This window comes from Salmo salar, chromosome 28, assembly GCF_965601325.2.
Source record: "Salmo salar chromosome 28, fSalSal1, whole genome shotgun sequence".
Lineage (NCBI taxonomy): Eukaryota > Metazoa > Chordata > Actinopteri > Salmoniformes > Salmonidae > Salmo > Salmo salar.
The window spans coordinates 17,180,830-17,194,484 of NC_138318.1; the positions used below are offsets into that span (position 1 = coordinate 17,180,830).

General features: G+C 43.4%; 1 protein-coding gene and 1 long non-coding RNA gene across 2 annotated transcripts in view; one reads left to right on the forward strand and one right to left on the reverse strand.

Annotated features, from left to right (window-relative positions):
• Positions 1-3,278, forward strand: part of LOC106589202 (calcineurin-like phosphoesterase domain containing 1) — a 62,573-nt gene extending 59,295 nt beyond the window's left edge. The window contains 2 exon segments of the mRNA XM_082970359.1: positions 3,090-3,168; positions 3,170-3,278. Of these exon segments, the coding sequence (XP_082826485.1) occupies positions 3,090-3,168; positions 3,170-3,278 (188 nt within the window).
• A 5,838-nt stretch (positions 3,279-9,116) lies between these two features.
• LOC145865481 (uncharacterized) overlaps positions 9,117-13,655 on the reverse strand; it is a 29,784-nt gene continuing 25,245 nt past the window's right edge. Inside the window, exon 4 of the long non-coding RNA XR_014383002.1 lies at positions 9,117-9,354. This is a non-coding gene — a long non-coding RNA (uncharacterized LOC145865481). The remainder of the gene's footprint in view (positions 9,355-13,655) is intronic.

The window sequence follows — 13,655 nt, forward strand, 5'->3', positions numbered from 1 at the left end:
AAAGTCACCAAAAATTAGAATATTATCTGCGATGACTACAAGGTCCGATAGGAATTCAGGGAACTCAGTGAGGAACGCTGCATATGGCCCAGGAGGCCTGCAAACAGTAGCTATAAAAAGTGATTGAGTAGGCTGCATAGATTTCATGACTAGAAGCTCAAAAGATGAAAACGTCGTTGTTTTTTTTTTTGTGGTAAATTTAAATTTGCTATCGTAAATGTTAGCAACACCTCCGCCTTTGCGGGATGCACGGGGGATATGGTCACTAGTGTAACCAGGGGGTGAGGCCTCATTTAACACAGTAAATGTATCAGGCTTAAGCCATGTTTCAGTCAGGCCAATCACATCAAGATTATGATCAGTGATTAGTTCATTGACTATAACTGCCTTTGAAGTGAGGGATCTAACATTAAGTAGTCCTATTTTGAGATGTGAGGTATCACAATCTCTTTCAATAATGGCAGGGATGGAGGAGGTCTTTATACTAGTGAGAATGCTAAGGCGAACACCGCCATCTTTAATTTTGCCCAACCTAGGTCGAGGCACAGACACGGTCTCAATGGGGATAGCTGAGCTGACTACACTGACTGTGCTAGTGGCAGACTCCACTAAGCTGGCAGGTGTAAGGTTTGTGACAGCCAAACCCTCAGATTGTGAGACCCTTCAAGCATTCGGCAGGTTAGGCACAGTTCCTGTCCTGCTGTGCCAACTGAAGATAGAAAACATACTAATAGAGCTCTTACGACTCCCTCTTCTCAACAACAATGAATTACAAATAATGTTTACAATACATTTCTATCTGAACATTCTGAACTGGTTCTGTCTCACTCAAGGTAGGACATCACAATGGGAAACATCTTTCATGCAAAGAAAGAGAGAGGGAGAAAGAGAGAGAGAGATGTAGAAAGAGAGAGATGTATAGCTGATTCAGACTGGGCTGGCTGGTTGCCTGCTGTCATTAGTAGCTTACTGCACTGCCTTTCTCTTTCCTAGCTTTCTCTCTCTCTCTATCTCCCCATCTCTTCCCTCTCTCTCTCTCTCACTATCTCTCCCTCCCTCCTTCCTACCTCTTCATCTTTCTCCCTCCCTCCCTCCCTCCCTCTCTCTCCTTTATAGCTCTCTCTTCCTCCCTCTCGCTCCCTCCTTCCTTGCTCTCTCTCTCTCACTCCCTCTTTCTCCTTCCTAGCTCTCTCTCCCTCCTTTCTAGCTCTCTCTCTCTCTGTCCCTCTTCCCTCTCTTACTGATGTGTTCAATTATGACAGTCTTCTGGATTCAGCTCTACTGAGATGGTCCTCAGAGGAAACTATACTGGTTTAAAAAGTACATCGATGTTTTTCTTCTTTCGTCTAGCTGATTCACGTATTATTCCTCCTGATAATAACTTTTTTTTATTTCTCTGATGCTTACGTCATGTTGCTGTCGTTTGCATTTTCTTAATCTATTAGGGGTGCAGAAAGGTTGAGAAATGCATACATGTAATTACAGTATGATTCACCCTAGTGATTAAAATCTAGATCAAACGTTACCCTCTGTTGTTTTCGGTTTCTCTCTGTTAAGGTTTGGAAGGCTTGTCTAATTGTAGTTCTTTTGGACTGTTAGAGGACTGCAGTATTAGCAGTGTACACACACACACACACACACACACACACACACACACACACACACACACACACACACACACACACACACACACACACACACACACACACACACACACACACACACAGACACCTTAGCTGGCAGACCCTCTGTGGTTGAGTGGGAGCTGCCGTAGTATCCTAAATGACTGTGCCGTGGGGTACCACAGGAAAACAGAGGGGTGCATTGGCATAACTATATGCTAGAACCATAGCCTCTGGGTTTTGATTGCAAATGAACTTAGCCTGCAAAAATAAGATGTTAATCATCATCTATGTTCGATTAATTATTCAATGGTGCAGTGTGTGCACCCACTGTTTGGCTATTTATATAATTTATATTTTTATTCTCTGTGATACTCCCCAGGGTGTTTTTTGTGATATGCACTATTCAGGACAAATGTCTGTAGAATCTGAATGTTGCTGACCAGAAAAAAGTCTGTTCTTGGAAAGCAACTCTGGGGTTTTCTGTTTATTTTAGTGTTACGGATCGATTTCCAGGACATGAGTGATGTCTTCATTTGTACTGTAGACCGGAATTGAGGTTCTTTGTTGCCAGCTTTTGCCCGTTTTCATTATATCCTTCGCATTTGTTGTGTTTATGGTGTATTTCTTCAGAGGAATGGCAGCAAGCGAGAAGAAGTCTAGCTACTGCTCTACTGTTAGAAATGGAACATCTTACTTCCTCTGTCTGCCAAAACCTGGATTGAACTCACAGTAGAGCACGCACACACATACACGCCCACACCTCTACAAAAAGGGAAGAACTCATTTACGCTTCTTATTCAGACTCGGGCTTGCTTGGCCAACCAGTGTGAGTGTGCAATCAGTTCACTGCCTTCTATTTTGCTGCAGAAACAGATTGCTGCAGAAACACCGCTTCAGGGGAAGCGATAGCAATCATTTCAATAATGACGATGACGACTGTGATGGAAAATAAATTGAAAAGAAAAACTTAGCCCCGAGTAAAAGTTTCTACATTTTCCAAAAATATTCTAAAAATGAGTTCACTTTCTCTCTGTTTGCTCGCTCTCTTTCTTTCTCTCGCTCTCTCAGACTCCCCTCTCCCTCCCTCTCTACTTTCTCAGGCGTTCGTTTTCAGTCTATCTGACAGATATGGCATAGCCAATGATCTCATTATGCAATTATATTGAGCTAATATTAATATATTGCTATTATATGCAGAGTAGATACCCTTATCAGGGACAATTTGCATATGTTACATTTAGCTCTGCATATGCATGTAGACAGGATGCAGACTGGAGCTGTAGGGAGGATCAGAACAGGCTTTTCTCCAACGACACCAACAGAGACAGACACCCGCCAGACACCATGTCGCCTAAGGTTAATCAATGCTAATAAATGATTCATTGATATTGTCAATGATAACCCTTCTTCTCCTCACATTCTCTCTCTCTCTCTCTCTCTCTCTCTCTGTGTTGTGCTGTGTAGGAGTGAAAGCGGTATTCTCAGGCCACTACCAACGGAACGCGGGGGGCCTGGACATGCTGGTGAGCTCCGCTATAGGCTGCCAGGGTGGTGGTAGTGACCGCCGACCAGATCGTCCATCGCTACCACAGCCTGGAGCAGCTCAGTGGGCGGGGCATGGACAAGGACCTCAGGAAACCACTGCAGGTCTGAGCCAATCAGAGGAGAGGACACGCTCCGGACCATAAAACACCAGGGCCCGATTCATAAAGCATCTCAGAGTAGGAGTGCTGATCTAGGATCAGGTCCCCCTTTTAATTCCTTATGATTTCAAAATCAAAACTGATCCTAGAACAGCACTGTGACTCTGACTGTGAATACAGGCTGAGGACCAGAACTCCAGAAAGTGGAGATAAAGTTTGACAAGTCTTAAGACCTGTAGCATATTGTGAATAAGCACTGGCCCATTAAAAATATCTCGGCACATTATAATTATTAGAATATGGCAAATATTAGTCAATTACTCCATTCTATCCATGCTGGCTTTCGCGGCTACCTGAGACATGAAACTTGAGGTGGGAGGGGGCATAGAGGCTGTTTCCAATTTATTAATGCGCAATTTGCTTAAACGGGTAATGAAACACTTCAACCACTACATTTTTATTAGACACTGTCGTTTTTTTTGGAGGGGGGGTGACATCATTAAGTTTAATCGACTCAAGGTAGTTAAATGGAAACGCACCCTAGCAAATGTCGTAGCTATTTTAAATGCAATACTACTCGGTATTGTACAAGGTCATCAGTCGCAGAATGGATTTACCTTTACTCCAGAGAGAAAAAACTGTTCTACTGTTTAGCATATTCATGCTTCATGTCCAAATCATTCTAAAGTATCTAAAAATAGTGTTGTCACGATACAAACATTTTACTAACAAAACGACATAGGCCAAGTATCGCAATACCGAGTAGTATTGCATTGAAAATAACTACGACATTTGCTAGGGTGCGTTTCCATTTAACTACCTTGTGTCGATTAAACTTAATGATGTCCCCCCCCCCCCCCCACCCCACCCCCCCAAAAAACTACAGTGTCTAATAAAAATGTAGTGGTTGAAGTGTTTCATTACCCGTTTAAGCAAATTGCGCATTAATAAATTGGAAACATCCTCTATGCCCCCTCCCACCTCAAGTTGCATGTCTCAGGTAGCCGCGAAAGCCAGCATGGATAGAATGGAATAATTGACTAATATTTGCCATATTCTAATAATTATAATGTGCCAAGATATTTTCAGGGTCTGTGCAATGGTGAAACTTGCCAGCCAACCAGAAAAGGAAGGCGAAGCAATTCAAGCATTCTTGAAAGTCAGGACAATCCTTGTCCGGCAAAGAAAACACTATTTTATAGTGAAAAGTTGTAGGCATTTAGAATGAATTATGGAGTGGATCTTTATTGTGACCAGTGACATCACGTGCCCCGCGCAGTCCTACCTTCAAAATGATTCGTCAATTTCCATCATCATTTGTCGCAATAAAGAAAGTTTGACACAAGAAAAATCCACCCTTGTCAAACGCTAAACAAATTTTGTAGATCTTTAGAAAATATATCCTATATCTGCCGTTTCCATTACACATGTACAATGATTTTGTTTTGCGACATTGTTTTCATAGAATAAAACTGGGTCAATGGAAACCTGCCTAGTGACGTTCACACTTGTAACGAATTCCCCTGGTACTGCGCTCATTCCGTGCACAAGCTCCGGAGGTTTATATCATCGGCCTATAGGCGTCACTGAACTATTTCATTACGCACGCCTGGTTCCCATTCCCTCTGATTAGTAATTGCATATATGTGCCCTCTGTTCACCATTGTTTTGTCGGTTATTGCTCCCATGTCCGTGGGTCTTGTGAGTACCTGTGCTTTGTTGTTTTGGCTTTCGTGCAGCGTGTATTGTGTACTCATTATTACGGGTCTCGCCCCATGTATTGTTATTACGGGTCTCGCCCCGTGTATTGTTATTACGGGTCTCGCCCCGTGTATTGTTATTACGGGTCTCGCCCCGTGTATTTATTAGCAGTTTTGTTTGGGTTACATCCCTGTGTTTTTGTATACGGGTTTTGTTTTGGGCTTCGGCCCGGTGCCTTTCATGGCATGTTGTATTTTTGCATGGAGTATTAAAACTCCCTATTACGTATTCCTGCGCCTGTCTCAAATCATTTATATAATTTGACAACACTTCAACTCGAAACAAGCCGTTATTGAATTTAACTTCACACTATTCGCTATAATAGAATACTGCATAAAATGGCAGATTTTCTAAGGCCTACCTGTGATTTGGCCGGCGGAATGGGAGAAGGGAATATACTGTACATGCACAATGATCTGCATGTCAGTAGCTTGGTTTCCATCCAATTTGTGACAGATTTTCATGCAAATATTCTAAAATCTGGCTAAAACAATATGCACATTTTCCCACCAGAGCTGTGCTTCCATCAAAGTGACTTTTTGCGGATAAAAGACTGAGTAATGTTACCAGAATAACATACTCAATATTTATTGAAAAGGAGCATCAAGCTCATCACCTTGCACATTCACCACCCTGTGAAGTACATCATAAATTATTTAATATGTAGCCTAATAACCTGCATGCTTTCCCAACAAGTCATAGTGGGAGGACCACACAACATATCATATCATAGACTCCATGTCTACTTCGATATGATGGTTATTATACTGAACAAAAATATAAACGCAACATGCAACAATTTCAAAGAGTTTACTTAGTTACAGTTCAAATAAGAAAATCAGTCAATTGAAATTAATTCATTAGGCCCTAATCTATGGATTTCATATGACTGGGCAGGGGTGCAGCCATGGGTGGGCTTTGGAGGGCATAGGCCCATCCACTGGGGAGGCAGGCCCATCCACTGGGGAGGCAGGCCCAGCCAATCAGAATTAGTTTTTCCACCCAAAATGGTTTTATTGCAGACAGAAATACTTGAGAGAAATAATTTCTTTGTGCGTACGAAACATGGGACCAACACTTTACATGTTGCGTTTATATTTTTGTTCAGTGGTATATCAATATTTGAGCATAAAGGTGTTTCCACAGCCAATTCTAACATAGTACATTTTACCAACACAAAAAGATCCCACCATGCCGAATGAACAAATTGTCTGTTGGCATTTCATGTTTCCATCATCCCGGTTGTCATGTCCTGACCATAGAGAGCTATTATTTTCTATGGTAGAGTAGGTCAGGGTGTGACTGGGGGGTTTATCTAGTGTATTTATTTCTATGTTGTGTTCTAGTTTCTTTTTTCTATGTTAGGGTTTTTGTATGATTCCCAATTAGAGGCAGCTGGTCATCGTTGTCTCAAATTGGGGATCATATTTAAGTAGTTTATCCCACCTGTGTTTGTGGGATCTTATTTTGAGTTAGTGCATGTTGCACCTCTGTCGTCACGGTTTGTTGTTTTGTTTATAGTTTATTGTATGTCTTGCGTAGTTTCACATATTAATAAAGATGTGGAACGATACACACGCTGCGCCTTGGTCCTTCTCTACAAACAAACGTGACACCGGTTGTGATTTTTTTTTTTTCATGCGTCAGGTAATTAATCTGCATGAAATTGTTGGATGGGAACACGGTTGGTGTGGCAGTAAGGAAAAAACACTGCCTGAAACCTGCTCACTTTCGCTCTCTCACTTAAAAACACACACACACCACTCTCTCTCTCCCACAAACACACTTCTCCCAACTTTAAAAACGTGACGTTAGACACCAAACAGAATGTAAGAAGCACAAGAAAGAGATTGATTTTGATATACTCATAAGTTAGGCTTACAGTGCTTTTGGGAAGTATTCAGACCCTTGACTTTTTCCACACTTTCTTACATTACAGCCTTTTTATTCATTAATTAAAAACAAATCCTCAGCAATCTACACACAATACCCCATAATGACGAAGCGAACAGTTTATTTTATTTTTTTTGCACATTTATTAAAAATCTAAAACAAATACCTTATGGAAATAAGTATTCAGACCCTTTGCTATGAGACTTGAAATTGAGCTCAGATGCATCCTGTTTCCGTTGATCATCCTTGTTTCTACAACTTGATTGGAGTTCACCTGTGGTAAATTCAATTGATTGGACATGATTTGGAAAGGCACAGGCCTGTCTATATAAGGTCCCACAGTAGACGGTGCATGTTAGAGCAAAACCATTCCATGAGATCGAAGGAATTGTTTGCAGAGCCCCGAGACAGGATTGTGTCGAGGCACAGATCTGGGGAAGGGTACCAAAAAATGTCTGCCGCATTGAAGATCCCCCAAGAACACAGTGGCTTCCTTTTCCTCTCTGGCACTGCTGCGTGACGGCGATCTTGCAAAGCCTACTCAGACTGGCCTGTGCACTGGTTATACCAGGGATGAATTTATATACAATGTATCATCTTTGCTCACTCTCCATGCTGCTCCTACAAATGTAACAGAATACTGATCAGGGTCTGCATCCCCACTCGCCAACACAGCTAAATTATATTTTAGAAACTGATGGAGGAATGGATGAGCAGGAAGAGTGGATGGAGAGAAGCAGGTGAGTGATGGCTGGAAGTGGATGCTGCTAGCTGATTACAGCTGCGCTGTGATATGCGCATGAAAGTGAAGTGGACGTTATTGGACCAGTGCATACAGGAGACTAGTTGCTGTTAAAATTTTTACTGAATTTATAAACAAAACTGACTTTAGAAAGAGCTAGTTCTTTAGACTAATTTATCTGAACGGGGAAAAACACATCACCCAATTCACTGAGAATACATGGCATAGGATGAAAAAAACTACTCTGAACTGCAGCTCCATACTACTTGTCAAACATACAGAACTGATACCATATACTCATTGTTGGGGTGGGATTGATATGGGTGTGGTTGGTGGCTTGCATGACATGGAACACACCTTATGTCTTACAAAGTCACTGTCTGTAACACTCATTATGCAAACTAATCCAATGACCATGTCTTGTGTTGTCATTTGTCTGTATTTTTAATATCAAGCCTGAGAAATCGCTTGGGGGAGGGGGGGATATTGTTTGTCTAGTCTAGTAGCAGCACTGAATGTCTTTACTGATGAGGAATACTAGTCAGTGGAGGCTGCTGAGGGGAGGACAGCTAATATCATACTAATGGCTGGAACGGAGCGAATGGAATGGCATTAAACCATGTGTTTGATGTATTTGATCATTCCACTTATTTTGCTCCAGACATTACCATGAGCCCATCCTCCCCAATTCAGTTGCAACCAACCTCCTGTGGTAATATTATGACTCTCTATAGCCCTGAGACGACTCCCTGTATGGCTCTATCTTCAACCCCACTCATCCAATCCTCAACTCAACAAATCATCATGGCAACAGCCGTTGTCCTCCTTGAATGGGTTTGATGGTGGTGCTGGGTGGGGCAACAACTACTCATGACCTCTGCAATGAAAAGACTGTAGTAAGATAAACAAGACTTTTTAGTTCCCTTTACAGCAATGTCCTGTCTGTGAAAGTGATGTTCTGTACTAATTATTTTTTCAAGTCTTTCCTCTTGACCTCATTGAAAATGTGTTATAATTAGATTTGTGAATTGATTTACTACTTAATAAGATGGGGTTTGGTCAGGATAATTCCATTACAAGTTCGTTTACTCGCACTACAATTACATTTAATGTTCTGTTGTATTTTTTATAAATAAACATTGGAGTTTAACTATTGCAATGATTATGTAATTGATGTTGCTGAATTGTTGATCATCAGTCCATATCTGCTACACACATACACACACGTTTTTTGCACCGTCCCCTCCCCAGTGCACCCACATATCCCCTCCCAATAAAGGTATTGTACTGTGTTTTGTATTGATCAGGACTGGCCTGTCTCTGTGCCCCAGACCCCCTAAACACATCACACATGAATCACTGGACCAAAACATCACAGCAGCTTTTACCTGAACCTGTTAGGCAAATTGCAAATGATGAACCTAAGAGCAGACTCGGACAAGGAGACGGGGATGAAGTAACCAAGGTATTTATTGGAACACGGGGGAAGATGGAGTGCAGGTCAGGGGAATTTTGGGCGGGTTTCTGGAGATCAGGTGCGGAGGCTGAGGCTGGAGCGAGAGGGGTTGAGACAGGGTAAGCAGGTCCGGGGATGAATCCAGGGGAGTAGTGGAGTGGGGAATCCAGGACAGAGTAGCAGGATGACGAGACGTGGGACTGGAGACAGGGACCAGAGTCAGAGCAGGCAGAACTGTAGTGGAGAGGAAAACAGCGTCAGGCAGGGAAACAGGATCTGAGTAGTAACAAATAGCTAGATGCGTAGACTGACTGAGCAGAGATTACGATCTGGCAGTGTGGAAGTGGCAGAACTGAGTATTTGTAGAGGTCTTGATTATGGAACGGGTTGCAGCTGGTGGGGATCTGCTCTGACTCCAGCACACCTGTCTCCGCCCACACAATCACATACACAGAGAGAGGGAAAGAGCACTGGGGGAGGTGGCAGGTTAAAAGTGACAGAGGATGACCAGTAGAGGACGTTGCAGGAGTAGATGTGACAGTACCCCCCCCCAGGGCGCCAAATTCAAACAACAGAAATCTCATAATTAAAATTCCTCAAACCTACAAGTATTATACACCATTTTAAAGATGAACTTCTTGTTAATCCAGCCACAGTGTCCGATTTCAAAAAGGCTTTACAGCGAAAGCACACCATGCGATTATGTTAGCTCAGCGCCTAGCCACAAAAAACCATACAGCCATTTTCCAACCAAAAGTCAGAAATAGCGTTAAAATTAATCACTTACCTTTGATGATCTCCATCTGATGGCACTCCCAGGTCTCCATGTTAGAAAATAAATGTTGATTTGTTCGATAAAGTTCATCTTTATGTCCAAATACCTCCTTTTTGTTCGCGCGAGCACAAAAAAAGTCCAAAAAGTTCCATTACAGTTCGTAGAAACATGTCAAACGATGTATATAATCAATCTTTAGGATGTTTTTATCATAAATCTTCAATAATATTCCAACCGGACAATTCCGTTGTCATTAGAAAGGAAAGGGAACGGAACTCGCGCTCATGGCCGCGAGCGATAAACAACTAAAGGCTTTCAGCTGAGCCACTTACTGTGAGTGGTCTTATTCTCTCCCCTTTCACAATAGAAGCCTGAAACAACTTTCTAAAGACTGTTGACATCTAGTGGAAGCCTTAGGAAGTGACCCCATAGACACATTATATTGGATAGGCAATCACTTAAAAAAACTACAAACCTCAGATTTCCCACTTCCTGGTTGGATTTTTCTCAGGTTTTTGCCTGCCATATGAGTTCTGTTATACTCACAGACATTATTTTAACCGTTTTTGAAACTTTAGAGTGTTTTCTATCTAAATCTACTAACTATATGCATATTATAGCTTCTGGGCCTGAGAAACAGGCAGTTTACTCTGGGCACGCTTTTCATCCAAACTTCCCAATGCTGCCCCCTATCCCAATGAAGTTAATTAGGGAGATGTGGAAGGTAGGATGGATCCTGAGAGAGGCTGGGAGTTTCAGGCGCACCACAGAAAGGTTGATGACATGGTCAATCTCAAAGGGACCAATGAATCGGGGGTAAAGTTTCTTTGATGCCACCTTCAATGGCAGGTCCTTCGATGAGAGCCATACCTTTTGCCCCGGGGTGTAGACTGGGGCTGAGGCCCGGCAACGGTTGGCTTGGGACTGAGTCCTGTCAGAGGCACGAAGCAGGGCAGTCCGGGGCTTCCTCCAGGTATGGTGACAACGGCGCAGATGGTCCTGGACAGAGGGAACCACAACCTCAACCTCTTGGGCGGGGAACAAGGGGGGTTGGTAACCCAGAGCACACTCGAAGGGTGACATACCTGACGAGGCATTGGTGAGGGTGTTGTGAGCATATTCCACCCAGGGTAGCTGAGCGCTCCAGGAAGAAGATTGGCAGAGGTCACGCAGTGTAGTCACGCAGCCCGTTCGGTCTGGGGGTGATATCCAGAAGAAAGACTGACATTCATACCAAGAACTGAACAGACGGATCTCCATACCTGGGAGGTAAACTGGGGTCCTCTGTTGGAAATTATGTCAGTGGGGATGCCATACAGATGAAATACATGGGCCGCAGTCTCCCTGGAGGACGGTAGCTTGGAGAGGGGAATGAAGTGAGCCATCTTGGAAAACCTGTCAATAATGGTGAGGATGACGGAGTTACCGTTAGATGGGGGAAGGCCAGTGACGAAGTCCAGAGCTGTGTGTGACCAGGGGCGACTGGGTATGGGAAGAGGGAGGAGCAGACCGGAAGTGGGTTTAGTGGAGGTTTTGTTCCGGGCACAAACCGAACAGGCTGAGACAAACTCCCGGACATCTCTCTCCATGGTGGGCCACCAAAAGCGCTGATGCAGGAAGGCGAGGGTCCGGTTCATACCAGGGTGACAGGTGAGGTGGGTAGAATGGCCCCACTGAAGAACATTAGAACAAACACAATCTGAAACAAACAGAGCATTACTAGGACTGTTACCCCGGTCAAGCTGGTTCTGCTGAGCCTGGCGGATACGGGACTCAATCTCACAGGTGACGGCGGCAACGATGCAGGTAGATGACACAATGGATTCTGGCTCAGTATCCGTGTTGTCGGTGGTGAACTGGCGAGAGAGGGCATCAGGCTTGGTATTCTTCGAACCGGGGCGATAAGTGAGTGTGAAACTGAATCTACCATAGAACAAGGCCCACCTGGCTTGCCGGGAGTTCAGACGTTTGGCGGTCTGGATGTAGGTCAGGTTTTTATGGTCAGTCCATACGATGAAGGGGGTTACAGAGCCCTCCAGCCAGTGACGCCATTCCTCCAGAGCCAGCTTAACTGCTAGGACACCCCGGTTTCCAATGTCAAAATTCCTCTCTGCAGGTGAAAGCTTACAGGAAAAGAACGCAGAAGGGTGGACCTTCTGATCAGAGGGTGAACGTTGAGACAGAACAGCACCTACCCCGGTGTCAGAGGCATCCACCTCCATGATGAACTGGAGTTCTGGGTCGGGTTGAGTAAGGACCAGAGAGGAGGTGAAGCGACGCTTGAGTTCCAGGAAAGCTGTCTCTGCCTCAGGAGTCCAGTGGAACGGAGAAGAGGTGCAGGTGAGAGTGGTGAGAGGTGCTGCTAGATGGCTGTAGCTGTGGATTAAACGTCTGTAAAAATTTGCAAACCCCAGGAAACGCTGTAGCTGCTTCAGGTTGGAGGGCGCAGGCCACTCTGTGACTGCCATGACCTTGGCGGGGTCCATACGTAACTGTCCCTGTGCAATAATATAACTCAGGAAAGACACTTTGGCAGCATTGAACTCACATTTTTCAGCTTTAACAAAAACGCCAACAGCCCATGAAGAACTTGGCGAACGTGTTGCTGGTGAGCCTCAGAGTCCTTGGAAAAAATCAGGATGTCATCTAAATAGACAAAAACAAAGTGTCCAATCACATCCCTTAGCACGTCATTGACTAGGTTCTGGTAACCCAGCGTTGTGTTGAACGCAGTATTCCGCCTCGTCCCCCTCTCTTATGCGGACAAGGTGGTAGGCATTCCAGAGGTCGAGTTTGGTAAACACTGTGGCACCACTGTTCTTAACAGTGATATTATTCAGCCCACGGAAGTCTATGCACAGCCTCAGTGACCCATCCTTCTTTACAAAGAAAAACCCACCATCAGTTAAACTGGCCTGACACTAGTGGTGATGGGTGGGATAAACAAGACTCTTCAGTTCAGTTTTGTCCTGTCTGAGAACTTGATGGTCCCTATTACTTATTTATTTATGTCTTAAATCTTCTTGACCTAATTGTGAACGTGTTATATGAAGCCCTGTTAGGCTTTAACTAGTGCTAGCATGTGTCCTTTGTCCTGATCTTGTCCACATTACATGCTGACTACACGTGCGCCATCACACATGTTGATTTTATCCATCCACACCAGACGCCATCTTAACACGCAGGTTAAAATATCAAACCAACTGTGAACCAACTATATTAATTTGGGGGCATGGTGAAACATTAATGGACCTTTATCTTGCTATTGCTAACTAATTTGTCCTGGGAGATGAACATTGTGTTATTTCACCTGTAATGTATATTGTCCTTTTTTAGCTGGATCTTTGTAAAAGTTTGACCCAAAGTCATACAAAATTGTGTGTTTCTCTACTCCAACTATTTTAACACTAGAAAATATGGAAACTGAGCAATCCCGTTCTGAACCAATGCATTCTAAAAATATAATAAATATAATCATTTGGTTGTGTCATTTGGTTGTGTTTATGTTAATGAAGGTCTTAGGTAACATTATAATATGAAGAAAAATGCATTTTCAATCATTTATGTTACTGTAGGTGGGGTGACCAAATGTCAAGGATTGTGTGGGACAATCTAGCATTTTGGCCCTTTGTCCCAGAACCAAACAATAATTTCCCTCATTTTATCAACAAATTCAAACCCCTCATTTAGAACAAAAGTTTGATTTGTCCTGTATTTCAGTCAGACAGTCCGACCTGTCTTTTGCAATAATGTTGCATTT